Here is a 15,193-nt window from a genome sequence, read left to right as displayed (position 1 = left end):
TGAAATTATATATGCCAATCTTTAATCTTTCCATCTGTTACACAGAGCCTCCCCCCTATTTTTGGGACTATTCTTGGGAGGGCATGGGTCAATACATACGGTCACCACAACACTATTGTAATACTAGCAGCCAGGCCCCTACCTCTGTCCTAGAACCTACTACTTTACTAACTAGTAATGTGGCTTAGCTTTACGAAGTCGGAAAACATCCCTTACTTGAGTCTAAGGGATACCACACGTAGCTTGTCAACCAACAAACCCGAGGCTCTGGTATCCCAACGAACCGCTCATTTAGGTAATTAGCACGAATGTGATATAGTAGTAAGTTTTGCTTAGCCGTATTCTCGAGCGGGTGCTTTCGATACAATGCCTATGTGGACCTGCGATTTTGCTGGTTGCGAAAAACCGGCCGTTCGCAATCTCGGTGATTGTATACTGTGCAACCGCCATCTATGCTCCCAACACCTTCAACATGGCGTTCATGAATGTCCCAAATGGGAGGTTAGTTTAGCTCTCGATGACACATATTCACCTACTAATTTCTTTCACTTGATAGGACGCGGATAGATACGATCCCGCGGCTCGGGCTGTTGAAACAGATGAGCTTACGGAGTTAATCAAGAAGATCAACACTTCTGCTCTGGCGGCCCGAGTTAGTCACTTGCGCGGGGGGATACCCTGTTCAGTTCCTCCGCCCAGTACGATAGAGCACACGAAGCTCCGTGATGGGTGACATGAACTATCACATTGAAGTCTGTTTCGATGACGGAATTAAATGGATCGCCTCCGGCGGTGCTGCGGGATTATCTCATCCAGAGCGAAGTCGCAACCCTCAAGTTCCTTGAGCGAACTAATGTACCTGCCCCAAAGGTGTTTGATTTTGTACTGGAGAATGCTGGTAATTCTGTTGGAGTTGGTTATATTCTAATGGAAAAGTTGCACGGGAAGTCTTTGAGATGGTCTATTGCAACACAAGAACAGAGAATAAAGGTGATGGAACAGCTTGCGGACGTGTTCATTGAGCTTACCAAATACCCCTTCAATCATCTTGGCTCCCTTCATTGCCTGGACGACTTTCATGTCAGTGCATTTGCTCGGGAATTACTGGCCGACTTTGTGAAGTCGGGAATGCAAACAATGGGTCCATTCTCGTCTCTAGAAGAGTACCACAAGTCTGAAATTCGGCTCATATTGAATCTGATTCTTCGCGAAGAGATCTACTTGCAGCGAGCAGTGAATGCATACTTAATACACCGACTTCTCCTTGACTTGGTCCCTATTGTATTCTCGAAGTCGGTGCAAGATGACCAAAGATACTATTTGAAACATGTCGACGATAAAGGAGATCATATCATGGTAGATGAAGATTTTAATATCACTGGTATCATCGATTGGGAGTGGGCTCATACCGCCCCGCCAACTCAAGCTTTTAACTACCCATTGGCCTCTTGTCGGTTGCTGAATTCTATCGGGGTACGAATGGGTTGGGCGGCGATGAAATTATTTTTGCACGCATCTTAGAGGAAAAGGGTCATCCGGATCTAGCAGGTTTTGTCCGGAGCGGGCGATTGCAGCACAGGTTTTCTTTTTGTTGTGGATACGATCTCACGAACTGGGATGGATTTCTCGGCCTCTTCCAAGGGCTTCGAGATGCTGTAAAAGTAGATGACGGCGTAGATTGGGATGATTGGAAATTGGTTGCATTGTATCGCTATAGGGAAAACACTGGCTTGTAGCTCTTATTGTGTAGTTACATTATAATATAGGTAGTAATGAGAATTGAAGTTACATTAGTAGTTATTTTACATAGTACAACTTTATGATATATACTGTGTTAAATACTGTATCCTACTTACTACGGTAATGGACATTTAATGTTCCATTATCAAACCTTAAAGTTTTTTACATCCGCGTATTTACAAATTGTTAGATCCAATACAGGTGCATTTAAAACAAAGCCAAGATGTGACTTAAAACATCTAGAAAAATAAGCACCTACCAATATGCACCATGCTTCGTACCTACTGCATTTCACCATCGCGAATTAGAGCGCGACACATTCGACGATATTGATTTGTTCTCGACGACATACTCTATGCATATATCAACAGTTATATTAATAGCATACCTACGTATATGCAATCGTACATTATTGTATGGAAGATGGAATGAGTTTATTCCAACTGAAGAATATCGCAAGACCTCCCCTAGTTCGAGAGGAGATGAAAGGGATATTTAAATTGATTCCCGGGTTTCCCCCCTTTCCATTCTTGAAAAAGACAGGGCTCACCTTGTTAAAAGAGAGCGGCATTATCGGACGATAATGGTGGGTTCTCGGGCCTTATCATAGTTTTCTTAAGGACGGCTGAAACAACTAGCATAGCCCTGCCATTCCATCCCTGCTCACAGCATCTGCAACATCTCAAAATTCTTCAACTCTCTCCCCACGCATAGTCGTACAAATCCCACGCCGACACGAGGTATTCGTCTTTGCATTAACTTAGCGAGCGATGTGCTGGAGGGAATAGACAGGTAACCCGGTGAGCTTAACCGCCCTATCGTCAAGGTAGGATGCATGGTCGATTCACATCATTATCCACACTTCTTAATGCTTTACATATACCGTGGGCCCGCTTACGCTCACGTATATTTAAAAAGTGTTTTCACCTTCGCAAGCATATATTATGAGCATGTACTTGTGAGGCGCAGCTTAATATCTTTTCATACTGGAAAGAATTTCTAGATGTAAGCGGCTTACAAGTCTTTCGAGATAAAGTAAGAGGCAAATATGACTACTGACTACTTTTTCCGAGTCTCTTCTGCAGGACAGCGTGTCTACTGGTTGACTACCTAACCTATCCTTAGCTGCATCTGCAATGTACCGCCATTTGCGTATATGTTGTTGGAAGGGAAGTGTTTTCGATCTACGAGATCTTCGAAGTCGAAGTGTAGTCAACTAAAGGATCTTCATCGCATCTAGCAATATGATGAGATAGACGATAGCTCCTGTCTTCATATTTATATTCCTCTTGAAAACCTAGATACCTTCGCGGTGTCAAAATTAACGAAGCCGATGTAGGTTTCATTCAGCGGGCCATCAATGCACAAGCCCAATCTAGGTCCGGTTGCTCGAAACATCACTCTCTGATTGGCTCTGGATCAAGAAATTGAGGAACTATGCGTACCCTGGTCGGTCGTGATGCACCCTTGATCAGACTATCCCGGAGCGGCTCGTGTACAATCACTTGCTTAAAAGTTGCTTAACCGTCCACCCTGCTCCGTGATCCATGCCCAATAATAAACAGGGCCGGCCGGGTCGATCATGGAATAAGGGAGGGGCCTTGTTGGGCTGGTGTCAGGTCCACCTCCGTACAAAAGAGCTGAGAGACCCTGCACTTTATCTCGATCTTAGCTGATCTCTTTTCCATCCCGGTTTCCTGCTGTGCGGTGGTTTCTTTCGTTTCTTGTTTCACTTCTCTCGCCTCAGTTTCTCGTTCATATGGACGTATGCCTTATGGTATAGAAATTGATCTTCACTCGGGATGGCTATTATCGTAATATAGGTAACTTTAGTAATCATGGGCCGTATACGATCTGACACGCACACGTCCACCAGGGACTCGAACAGAAGACCGAGTATTTGGGCAGGTAGTTTGCGGCGTGATCACATTCGCCTGGACGATCTTCAGTCCGACATGATTCAAGAAGACCAGCCGTACACCCCGTCAAAATCAGGACCGTCGAATGGTTCAAGGCCCTCGTTCGCATGGCCTTTTCATGGCCGTCAAGCTTCAGAAGTACCTTCGACTGCGAGATCAAGTCATTTCACCCTTCGAACCTGGGGACAGCCTCGAAGTTTCTTCCGCCCTCATGAAGATACCGCAAGCATCGATAGGAGTATTGTCCCAGACTACGTGGTCAACTTCTTAAGAGGAGAAACGCCCGAGACTCTAGCCCAGAAGAAGAAGCAAAAGAAATGGGGCCCGCATGGTGTCGAAGTTACGCCTCGTAGGGGGACGTTTGCGTCGCATCCTATCGAATTTGGCCATTATTACTCTGGTTCAGATGCCGGTCGTGATCTAGATACAAGTGGCAATTGGAGTCAACAAAGTAACATACGGAGGCATATCACCGGATGGCGAGGTGGAATTATATTCAACACATTAATTTCGTTTCTAATTTTACTCGTTGGCATTATATGCTTAATACTGGTCATCACCAAATCTAAACTTATATCTGGAGAATCATCCATCTTTTCGGGCGACTGCACAACAGCCGAGCATATCAGCGTCGGAATTCATATCGCCATTAACATATTTTGCGTCGCCATTCTTTCCGGAGCAAACTACGTATTCCAAGTCCTCTCTCGAGCCCGACGAGACGAGAATTAACGGCGGCACATGAGAACAAGAATTGGCTTGATATCGGCATACCCTCGTTACGCAACTTCACATATATCTCTGGGTTCAGAGCTTCGATCGCAATTATTGCCCTCTTGAGTGCGGTCGTAACTCAAGTAATGTAAGTGTGACAAGGTCAAATGAGCTTTCGTTATTGTGCTAATAGTTTATAGATATAATGCGGTAATCTACACGACTCAGAATGTAGTCAACTACGACGTACTATTCGTAACACAATCATTTCTCGACCACGCTCCTTTTAACAACGATAAGAAGTTCAATGAGGGCGGACTCTCTAATATCGATATCACTAGACTCCAGGATGCCAGCAGCCAGAATGGGCTGACTGACTTGGATCCGACGACCTGTCTACACGAATTTAGCGATATATTCCAACCTTCGTTTGATACTGTTTTACTTATCACGGACTCGACTTCCACTACATCGTCTCTCATTCATACCAGCAAGTCTGGTACTCCACTAACTACATTCACTTCGAACAACAACGATATTGTAGCCCCAGACGGCTCACTTGTTCAACGCTGCCTCCGCCCGCCCTAGTGCGCCGCAGAGCTGCAGTGTCAACCTTAGCGGTTCTATCCTAGGAGTCGCTGTATTACTCAACCTCGCGTCCGTCATTAGCATGGCGATCATTCTAGCAAGGTCTACTTTCGAACCTCTCGTAACACTTGGCGATTCGATCCGCTCGTTTCTCCGCAATCCCGATCCGACGACGGCCGATATGTGCCTATTAACCAAGACCGATGTCAAACAAGGCCGTTGGGGTTCTAGTGAAGCTCAATTCTTTGTCCCAGCTAATCACTTCTGGGCACAGACCCCATCGCCCCCCCGCTGGATGCTAACGGCGTTTGCCTGGCTGGCAATCGGGGCACCAACTGCGGTTGCTGTCGCATTCCTAGTCCCTAAGGTCATAGAAAATCCCTTCACACCCTTCGGCGTCGCAGTACCCCACTTAACGTATCTTCTACCCTCCCCTGTTCAGGCAGCGCAGATGGCGCTCTTCGCCGCATTGCCACAGCTATTTCTCGCTATGCTCTATTTCGTCACTAATTCTCACCTCACAACGTACTTCCTTTCTCATGAATTATCGCTCTTCGCCCTCGGCCCCCGACCTCTCCGAGTCTCCTCTAACGCAGCCGGCGGGCAAAATACAAGTCTTACTTAAACTCTACCTCGCCCTGTTTCGTGGGCTTTGGTTGGCTGGTTTGCCGCGATGGGATTTGCGCTCAGCCAGGCCATGTTTCCCGGCGTCATCATTCTTTCGTCACGTCGATCACCGAATCCGTTTTCCAATAAGATCGTAGCTATCTCGTTCAGCACTGAAGCACTGATTGCCTTGCTCAGTCTCCTACTAATCCTCATCCTTGCTATCATTGGCCTTGGGCTAAAACGTGCACCAACAGCATCGCTTGCCAGCGGAGAGGCCAAGGGCAACCCGATGGTTCTGAGCGGTGGTTCCTGCAGCGCTGTTATAAGTGCCAAGTGCCACAACCACGATATCATTACTCCGGGACTGGCCATACAGGGCGACGATCGTCATCTGTGGCTCCGTCCCATCGCCTGGGGCGTTGTCGAGGAAGGAGTCGGTATGCGGCCCGGCCGATGCGGATTTTCCGCCAGCGGAACGGGTTGTGTGGACGCGGGGCGGAATTACGTCTGAGGGGTAACGGAAACCCCTTAACAACGCCGCCCGTTTTTTGGTATTCACCGGGCAGGCGGAGGGACTTGGATTTGGCATTATTTTTGGGATTTAGCGATAGCGAGGATGGACTAACTAGGCATTTCTATATATAACCCCCCATCGCGTTCGCGGGAGCGTGCTTTTTTTTCTTCCCCATTTTCAGGTCTACGGTTTGGTCTTGGGTTCGGGTGCTACTATATATCGAACGAGGTGTTATGTGATGATTTAAGAGAGCGGATACGTCGAATATGCCTACGCCGAAAATGGGAGATAGGGTAGACAGGCGGACGAGCTCTGTCTGGTCTGATTGATAAGACCAGGGCTCCTAGGAATGTTCTCATGCGAGATTGATTCTCGCAACGTAGCGGTTTAGCGAATAGCGAACCTACCTACTACCTATATCTAATCTTAGGTTAATTCATGTAGATAATACGCTGCGAAAAAATGAAAAATAAATAAAGCTAGCTTATTTCTGGCATCTAATTAGTGTACTTTTCTATCCCATCTTGAGGAACTTTTGTTACTTTAGATAGTTTGCATTGAGAAATTATAAAGTTGTTTTAAAGTATATCCGAATTAAAATAAAATTCAGCAAACTCCAAAGAGCCTCCCCCTCATTCATCTAAAACTCATAAACTCCGTCACGATATCAGACGCCAAGAACACCATTAACAATGCATAACAAGCAAGATCAATTTGATCCGCCTAACATCATCCATCATGTTAGAAAAACGACAGACAGCTACTTAATCAGCTATTTGGTCTCCTATTCGAGAACCTGGGTTGGGTTACATAAATCAACAACAACGTGACCACTTCCCGCCCTGTCCCCTTTCTCGCGTAACCAAAGTCTGACGCCTGCGGCCCGCGGTACACGATGCCTATCTGAAGCGATACAAAAAAACGCCACCTATTAGAGAGCCCTTTGAAGAACGCTCGGAAAGATGCGCTGGTGTAGTATACATATCGGTACAGAAGTTTTTTCTCTAGTCTAGCTCATCCGCGATTAATCCGCGATAGCTTCCTCGTCGATAACTGCGCTCTCCTGTGGTTGCGGGGCTCCGTTTTTAGCGTCCATTTGGACGTTGGCTCTCGCCTTCTCCTGCGCTTCGACGAATTTCTCCCAGTACTGTGGATCCTCCTCGCGCAACCTCTTGACTATTTCTTCCCTGTGCTGCTGGAATGCACGAATAGGTCCCTTTTCTTGGATGTCCTTTTTGATTTGTTCGTCTCCTCCCATTAGTTCGTCCATTATACTTGTGACCACCGTCACATGACTTGGATTATTCCCGACCTCCTCGGCGCTGGTGAGTAGATCGTAGTGTTCGGGCTTGATTAGGCCTGAACGGAATATGTGATTGACACGGAAGGCGCGGCCTTCTTCCTCGACCAGTGCTTTAGAGCTGTGCGAGATGATAGAATTAGACCGGGACCGAGATTTGGGCGAGCGAAGCTCTGTTTCCATATCCTCCGTATCTGACAATAAGCCGGTATCTGCCTCGGCAGAGGAGAACGAAGTACGACTAGGCTCAGATGCAGCGGCATTCGTCCGATCCGGTATGCCAACTTCCAATGACATTTGACGTGTCTCTGGGAACTCATCTTCGAAGCGTTTGATGATGCCCTCGATTGTCTGATCGAGGAAGATGAGGCGGTCTGTAGCGAGATTAGTAACTATAAATTTATGAGAGAAGGGAAAACCTTACGATAATTGTGAATGTCCTCGTTGGAAGATGCTTTGGCCATAGCCAGGGCTGGCTGTAACCGAGCACGAATCTTCCGCGCACTGATAAGCAAGTATTTGGACATATCCTTGACCTTCCCTGGGGGCAAACGAGTTCTGGGTGTCGAAGTACCAGATTCGATGTCTTTAGTAAATTCACCTGAGGGTCGCCTAGTATCATCTCCTCGGTTCTTTAAAACGCACGCCAAAGCCTTAACAACACCCGTACCACCAATTACATAGTCCTCATCAGGTGCTGGCTCGATATCGCTATCCACGTCCACGAATGGAGAATCTTCTTCGTGGCCCACAAGATGCCGAAGCACATCCGGCAACTTCTCTTGCTGACCGTCCTCGCCGGCGGAATCTCGAATATCTGGTACACCCTGCAAATTTCGCATACAGTACACCACAACACGGTTTGCAAGCGCCTTGACAACCTCGCCAGATTCAGAACTAGGATTATCTATGTCGATCTTGATCAAAGTTCTCGATACACGAGCGGCGGCTAAAAGAGAAGCATATACTGCACATGCTTCTTCTTGGCCCTCCTCAGTCCGAGCATCGGCTAAGGTGACGATATCAGAATTCTCAAGTAGGTTAATATGCGCTAGGACCTTAATTTCGGGCAATATCTCGGCGAGAGAAATCACTTGCTCCGAAGACATTGAAACATCTGCGAGATGCAACCTTCTCAAGCTGTCCATCTGAGGTAGGTATCTAATGAAGCAATGTTAGTAAGGTGAACTTCTATATATATATAAAAGATTCGTTTACTTACTTGCGAAGTAGACTCATGGCATTAGGCTCAGTCTCAAAGAGCGCACGATTATGTGACAGGTCAAGGAACTTGAAGTCGGTAAGTTTTGCCAATTTGGGAAGTATCTTGCATAACGACGCCGGTATCAGGTTGCAATTAGCCAAGCTCATAGCCCAGAGCTCGTCCTTTCCATCAAAAGCCGCAGCAATATCGGCAATATGGTCTCGAAGATCATTACCACCAAGGTCAATTCCTTCGCACTTTGCATTGCGCAGATATCTCGCCACGTGTTGAGCACCTTGCGCATCAAGGCCGTTATTTGCTAGTCCTAGTCTTTTTACTCCTGACTTAAGGATGCCGTCGATTACAGCGCCCAGTTGATTTGCTGTCAGACCGATCGAGCCAATGTTGAGGAGCTCCAGCTCGGGACCAGCCAATCGATCCCCGATTGCCTTAGACAACAGTAAAGATAAGTCAATTGGAGCCGGTGTACTTTGTCCAATGCTGTGATGGAGGTGATGAGTAATTGGAGTTTTTGTAGGTTCTATCGGCGCAGGAAATGGTAAACTCGAGATATCAAGATACTTGATTGAGTGGCACATGTGGATGAAGAGGCAAATATGTTTCCAGCCTTCAATAGTAATCTTGCTGTTGTTCTTTAATACGAGTCTCTCCACAACGCCACCTTGCTCCGTCGAGTCTGTAGGCTTAGAACAGCATCTTCGGTGTCTGATACTTGGTGTTTTTCGAGCTGCTAGAAGTCCAGCGAGAATAACACGAACACCCTCATCAGTCAAACCACAGTTTTCAAGAATAACCTCTTTAACCGGGACAACAGCAAGAAAATCCCCCAACGTGACCAAGTCCGGCAGAGACATGAAATATCCGGTAAGGTCAAGCTTCTCTACTATACCATTGGGGCAGGATTCCGTGGTCTTAGGAAGTTGCAGGGTAATCTTGGTGAGAATATCTGTCTCCCGAAGCTGACAGCAACGGCGATATATCCTACCAGGGTTCGTCGTAGGTGCTAGCTGAGTTTTTTGCGTTCCGGATCGTATCGAGAGTTCGTCTGTCGAGCTGTCGCTATCAAGATATAATTCCATTGGAATAGTCCCCTTCTCGAGAGCTTCTCTGCGTTTCTGTTCCTTCTTAGCCTTTCGTTCCGCCTCACTCTTCTTTTTCTTTTCCTTCTTGCGGGTCGTCTCCTTTTCTTTTATAGGCCCATCATCATCCGTATTGCTATTTCCCTTCTGATCTCCATTTGTCACCTCGGTACCTTCTTTCTCGGGCTCCTTTGGCAGGGTCTCGCCAGTCGCCTTGACCAATCCGATATTTTCCTTCTGCTCTTCTAATGCCTTTGGATTCTTCAATGCTTCACCTTCGCCCTTTTCTGTAATCTTCTTTTTCTGCGTTTTATCGACAGGCTTCTTGTATGCCGTTTCTTCATCTGCATATTTAGGCATGGGCGCAATCTCGACATCGACACAAAAGGCTACGCGACGAAGTTTTGCCTGGCTTAGCTCGTTCACTCGACACCTCTCTCTATGCTTGTCGATATTGAGAATTCTTCGCTCCACGAGACCATGGCTGGCTCTAGAGCCCGGCGCAATGGCGCTATTTGAAGACGATAAGCGACGAAGGACTCCCAACAAGCCAGGCTGGTTCGTCCTCGGAGGCGCGGGTATGTATGGAGCATCACCACTCTGGCGCGACGCATGTGGAAGGACGGCATTCTTGCTTGGTGTAATCTTAGGTAAAGGGGCTACTTCATCGGCGTCGAACTCGGGTGTGGTAGCCGGAGGTGTGGTATTTCCATTTGCTGGAGACGTGGAAAATTTGGACGAAATATTAGAAAACCACGAGCCTCTTCTTTGCGGTGGTGTACCATTTTGACCTGGCGATCCTTCGACGGATTGACTTCTTGTCCTACCCGAGCGCTGAGGTATCGGTTTAGTGGTAGCGGGCGGCGCTATCGAGGTATTATGCGCAGAGGGTGATGTGTCTGATTTTCCATTAGGTTTGCTCGAGTTTGAAATCTTTGGGCGATTCGAATCTTGGCTTTGGTTAGACGAGTTCCAGTTGGTACTATGGCTGCTCCAGTTGTCTGCATTTCCAGGTTCTGTTAGTCCCTACAGCCTATATTCGAACAGAAAACAAGACAGCAAATAAAAGAAAAGCCCTCTAACACCGAGACATGGATATTACCTTTTCCATGTGTCATCCAACTCACATCCATAACATGCTCCATGCTGGATATTGTTTCCTTTGTGCTCTGACCTACTATTCGATTTCGCCGACCAATCCACTTCCCTTCGAACGATATGCGGAAACTATATTGTGTATCCCTTGGAGGGAGTTGGAGTATACACCCGATATATGTAAATCCGTACGGGCGTATCGTTTGCCTTGTCTTAGATCGTGGCGGCGGAGTAAGTCTTGGGGTAAGTACTCGTTCACGAGGGTGTTGGTTAGAATAGGTTGGATTGGGTTCTATGTAAAAATAAAAACCGGGATAATATAAATTAGCATTCGTGAAGCTGCTAGTTGCTAGTTGCTAGTTGCTAGGTGCCAGTTGCCAGTTGCCAGATCAAAGAAATAATAAAGACGAGTTGTTTCGACAAAGCATTGTTGCCAACCGACTACGATATGTATTTGCTGATCAAGCAAGGGCTACATCCAAGCCATGGCCATTTTCGAACGTCTGAATAGTTGCTACTTGGATCATGTCAGACCTTCTTGGATGCGTGCCGGTTCTAAATCGGATCTAAATCTAAAGGGTTCAAAAAGAAGACAACAAGGCACGGAATAAGTATGTAGAAGAGGCTAGAGCTTGACTTGGGTGGGGTTCACCAGGTCCATATGTAGGAAGTGATGCAATATATTTATCAGGGTCAATCCACTACCACTTTGGACTAAGGTAGGGCCGGTTCGGTAGTGAGTATAGCTCTTGAATGGACCGGAGGTTGACGATGGGTAAAGGGATGACTAATTAATTAAGGAGAGCTTTCAATGGTCGTATTATTTATTGCACGATAGTAGTAGTAGTATTATTAGAAAAAGGAGTTAAATAAAAAGAGGCGGAAGAAAGTAAAATAGCTAATGATTAGAGAAAAAAAAGGATTAGGAGATAAATGTACAAAGTTTATGTCAGCAGCCGCAATCGCCGGTGCAACCCCAGAGTAGTACATAAGTAACGTTGGTATAGATGCATTATCAAGATTTGTATGTAAGATACCTATTCCGTGCTTTTTATTCCACTCAAACCCTCCCAAGTAATTTTATTATTACAATGTTGCACAATACGGTGCGTGCGACATGGTCAAGTTGAGATGAGGCGGGCGGTCTAGGTTTATTTTGTTATTCCACGAGATACTGGAACGGAGTCGGCTTCAGCGCTAATCCAGGTAAATGGATTGCTATGGGTGCTTTTCAGTGGGACAACCAGCCGCTGTCAATCCAGTAACGCCGGACTTTACAGGGGCAATATGTAGGCAATATGTAAGTATCTGCCCACATAATCGTAGCAGAACAGATACATTTACGGGGTACCCCCGGTATATACCCCCCCCGATGCGGTCATACGTGCGTTGTTTTCCGGCGTTGCGTGCGCCAGTAGCGTGCACGCTAGAGAATACCCCAATTATGAATATGAAGAGGTACTTAGTGTATGTAGTCCTAATTAGTCCAATTAATCCAATTAGCGAACCAACATGACCGCTTGGATCAATAGACGTCACATGCTTCCCCTTCTCAGCTGTCCAGTTTAGTTCCATATTCTAGGTCAAGAAGCATGAGGAAGCAGGAGGGGCAACAAAAAACCACCCAAGAAACTGAGACAAATGGCTGAATGCGTGCAATCAAACCACTTACACACCAGACAGATGCCCTCATAGAAGCGAACCAGCATGAAGCGAGCATGAACCCATCAGATGACCGGCTTCTGCCGAATACATACATACCTAGGTATGCCATATACATATATCCCACACATAGACGACTTTCCCATTTCAATTCCGCATTTTAGGAAGGAGGTCATTATAGATCGACCATCGTCGTCCAGCCCCTCGCCGGCAGAGGCTTTTTCGAACCAGCTTTCTCATCCTCATAAGGCAATCAATCCAGGATGATGATCCAACGGGAACAAACATAGTTTACCTAACCTATGCTACATACATACCTAATCCAAAAGCAATCTTTCTTTATGCAACTTATTATCCAGATTAACTAGTCAAGTCCCAAAAAAGACCCTTCCAGACCACCTCGCTCCCTATTTTTCAACCACATTAACGAGCTGATACTTATGTAAGTTTTGACTTGGCAATACCAAGATGACGACATCTTTTACTAGCTTATTAGTCTCCGTTTAAGATAAGCTCGTGTGTTTGTTTGTGTAGGGCAATGAAATATATCTTCTGTCATTGGCCTAGCTAAAGAACACAATTAGGTTTCTTTAATAACCAAAATGGACGCCAACCCTATTCATCTCTACGTTAACAAAGAGAGATAGGATGGTATATCTTATACGTGACACGTAGTTGTATATACTCTCAATCATAAATATCAAGTTCGATAATGAAACAAGTCTCAATTGGCTATACATAAATATCTATGAACACAGCAAAACCATGTCCGATAAGCACCCATCTTCTTTATCGGTACTGATGACTAGGAACTCGTTGTTATTGGTGATAGGTTCTAAGGTTGTGATGTGTTATCGTGATGGCATGACGAGGCCTTACATGATCCAGTGACTTGTACCGTCTAGAGTCCAAAATTAACTCTATACGAGATGTTTCCTTTATAAACCTGAGCGTCTATCTATTGTTACTTCAAAGCAGTGTTCATGGTTGGAAATGAGCCTATTAGTTGGCAGATGCATTGCTTCCCAACTTGATCCCTTGCTTCGAAACGCACTTTTAATAAGTCAAAGAAATGAAATCGCAATCCCTTAACAATACATAGTTGGGTACAAGTTTTATTAGCTGAGTAACACCCCTTCTGGATTCAAGGTAGTACCCAACACCTAAGAGCCACGAGGTATGAATAAGCAAAATCACGAGCAAAGGTTGTATTCGGCGGTATCCTCATGCATACAACGTCGGGTGTACCATTCCGCAACGACGCCTCCTTAGGGGCGGTAATTGAATAAGCCGGGACAACTTACATTCGTATGACTCCGCCAGACGAATAGTATTGATAGTTCCGATATTCTGACTATGCATGATAAACAAGTGAAATAGTTGTTATGAAACCGGAATCTAAAATTATTTCATCTTTGTGGATTGCTTTAATTAAATCTTCTGGCATAAACCTGTAAGAGGCTGAGGAATAGAGGGTGTTTTAGTTGGCTTGGTGAGCATGTTATTTTGTTCCGACATTTTGAATCTTGTTTTCGTTATTAAGGGGCCCCTTTTATTTTATAAACATTCCTTTGAGGCTCACTATTAGATATTCTCCTGATACTCGTAGTCTTTCCTTTAGATGAAACTAGAATAACTACCCAAGGATAATTTTTGAGTTGCTATGAAATAGTTCGAAGATGATGAAGCTTGCTCTAATTACCTACTAGTTTTATAGGAGAGTCATATATAGGGGGCGTAGTGTATTAACTTAACGGCTACTAATTTATCAGTCTGAAGCGACTTGAACACTAGTATTCAGTGATTTGTCTTCCGTCACATTCTCCTCTATTAGTATCTGGGGGTTTTTCTTTTCTCTGAAACTATTGTCATCATTGTCTGTATATACGGTCGGGAAGGGGACTACGAGGGAATTGTAGCGATGACATCCCCAGCTCACTCGCCCTGGCCCTGCGCAGTCTGTCCCGAATACACAGTCGACAAATCCTGCAGTTCCGACCAGGGTGGATACATCGACTCGCCATCCGGGCCAACATTCACCACCTTGCCGCCATCAATATGCTTCTCGACCCAGCCCAGGGTCACCACCGTATGCACAAGGTTCACGTATGGGCCCTCAGAAGCCTGCAGCTCTTGAAAGTCCGGGTTTTCCCGCACCTTTTCGAGCTCCGCGAAGTTGCGGAAGTAGAACTCGACTGTGATATCGTGGTCCTGGGGTGGACATTTTAGTAAGCATATAATGTATTCAAAAAGAGTAGATGAGATGGAACTTACGTCAACAACCCAGCCCCGGTTCCCGCGACGGTTCATCTCCTCTAGGGTGGCGCGATATGATGCCGGCGTGAAAACCTGGAGAAATAAAGAGGGTTGTTAGTTCACCTAGTACGGATTGCTCGCTCTCTTATATAGGTACCTGCTGGTACATCTCGATACCGTTCCGAGCGTGGATAGTTGCAACTTTGGTAAGATACTCGCGCGAGAAAGCCTCGTTGTCCTCAGGTTTGTTTTTGTTGTTGCCGTAGACTTGTAGGGTGAGCCTAAGAAGACGGCCTGGTGATGCTCCTTTGTCATTGCTGGATACTGACATTGCCAGAGTCATTCTAGAGCCCGTATGGTGAGTGTTTTTATTTAGTTTATTCGCTATGGGAGAGTAGAGGTAATAGGTCTAACTGAGCAATGTATTGAGAAATAAGACACCATATATATCTCCGAGGCTCTATATTCCACTGTTTATATATCTAGGTAATC

General features: G+C 45.8%; 4 protein-coding genes across 4 annotated transcripts; 2 read left to right on the top strand and 2 right to left on the bottom strand.

The window, feature by feature from the left end:
* Nucleotides 1-366: 366 nt before the first annotated feature.
* Nucleotides 367-5,586, top strand: GL218_05369 (uncharacterized protein; the record flags this gene model as incomplete). Its single annotated transcript, XM_033582031.1, has 4 exons — nt 367-501; nt 557-652; nt 754-1,473; nt 4,918-5,586. 4 exons carry the CDS (start codon nt 367-369, stop codon nt 5,584-5,586), a joined length of 1,620 nt encoding a protein of 539 aa, XP_033434608.1.
* Nucleotides 5,587-5,634: 48 nt separating this feature from the next.
* Nucleotides 5,635-6,081, top strand: GL218_05368 (uncharacterized protein; the record flags this gene model as incomplete). The annotated part of the gene is made up of 1 exon (XM_033582030.1): nt 5,635-6,081. The coding sequence occupies one exon, from the start codon at nt 5,635-5,637 to the stop codon at nt 6,079-6,081; it is 447 nt and encodes a 148-aa protein (XP_033434607.1).
* Nucleotides 6,082-7,108: 1,027 nt separating this feature from the next.
* On the bottom strand, nt 7,109-10,833 carry GL218_05367 (MAP-homologous protein 1; the record flags this gene model as incomplete). The annotated part of the gene is made up of 4 exons (XM_033582029.1): nt 7,109-7,758; nt 7,809-8,545; nt 8,607-10,704; nt 10,791-10,833. The coding sequence occupies 4 exons, from the start codon at nt 10,831-10,833 to the stop codon at nt 7,109-7,111; spliced, it is 3,528 nt and encodes a 1,175-aa protein (XP_033434604.1).
* Nucleotides 10,834-14,380: 3,547 nt separating this feature from the next.
* GL218_05366 (uncharacterized protein) lies at nt 14,381-15,044 on the bottom strand (the record flags this gene model as incomplete). The annotated part of the gene is made up of 3 exons (XM_033582028.1): nt 14,381-14,656; nt 14,720-14,794; nt 14,859-15,044. 3 exons carry the CDS (start codon nt 15,042-15,044, stop codon nt 14,381-14,383), a joined length of 537 nt encoding a protein of 178 aa, XP_033434603.1.
* Between the last annotated feature and the right edge of the window lie 149 nt (nt 15,045-15,193).

This window comes from Daldinia childiae (genome assembly GCF_008694065.1).
Source record: "Daldinia childiae strain JS-1345 chromosome Unknown Scaffold5, whole genome shotgun sequence".
Classification (NCBI taxonomy): domain Eukaryota; kingdom Fungi; phylum Ascomycota; class Sordariomycetes; order Xylariales; family Hypoxylaceae; genus Daldinia; species Daldinia childiae.
Note: the sequence above shows the minus strand (reverse complement) of the source record. Positions and strands in the feature narration are given on the sequence as shown.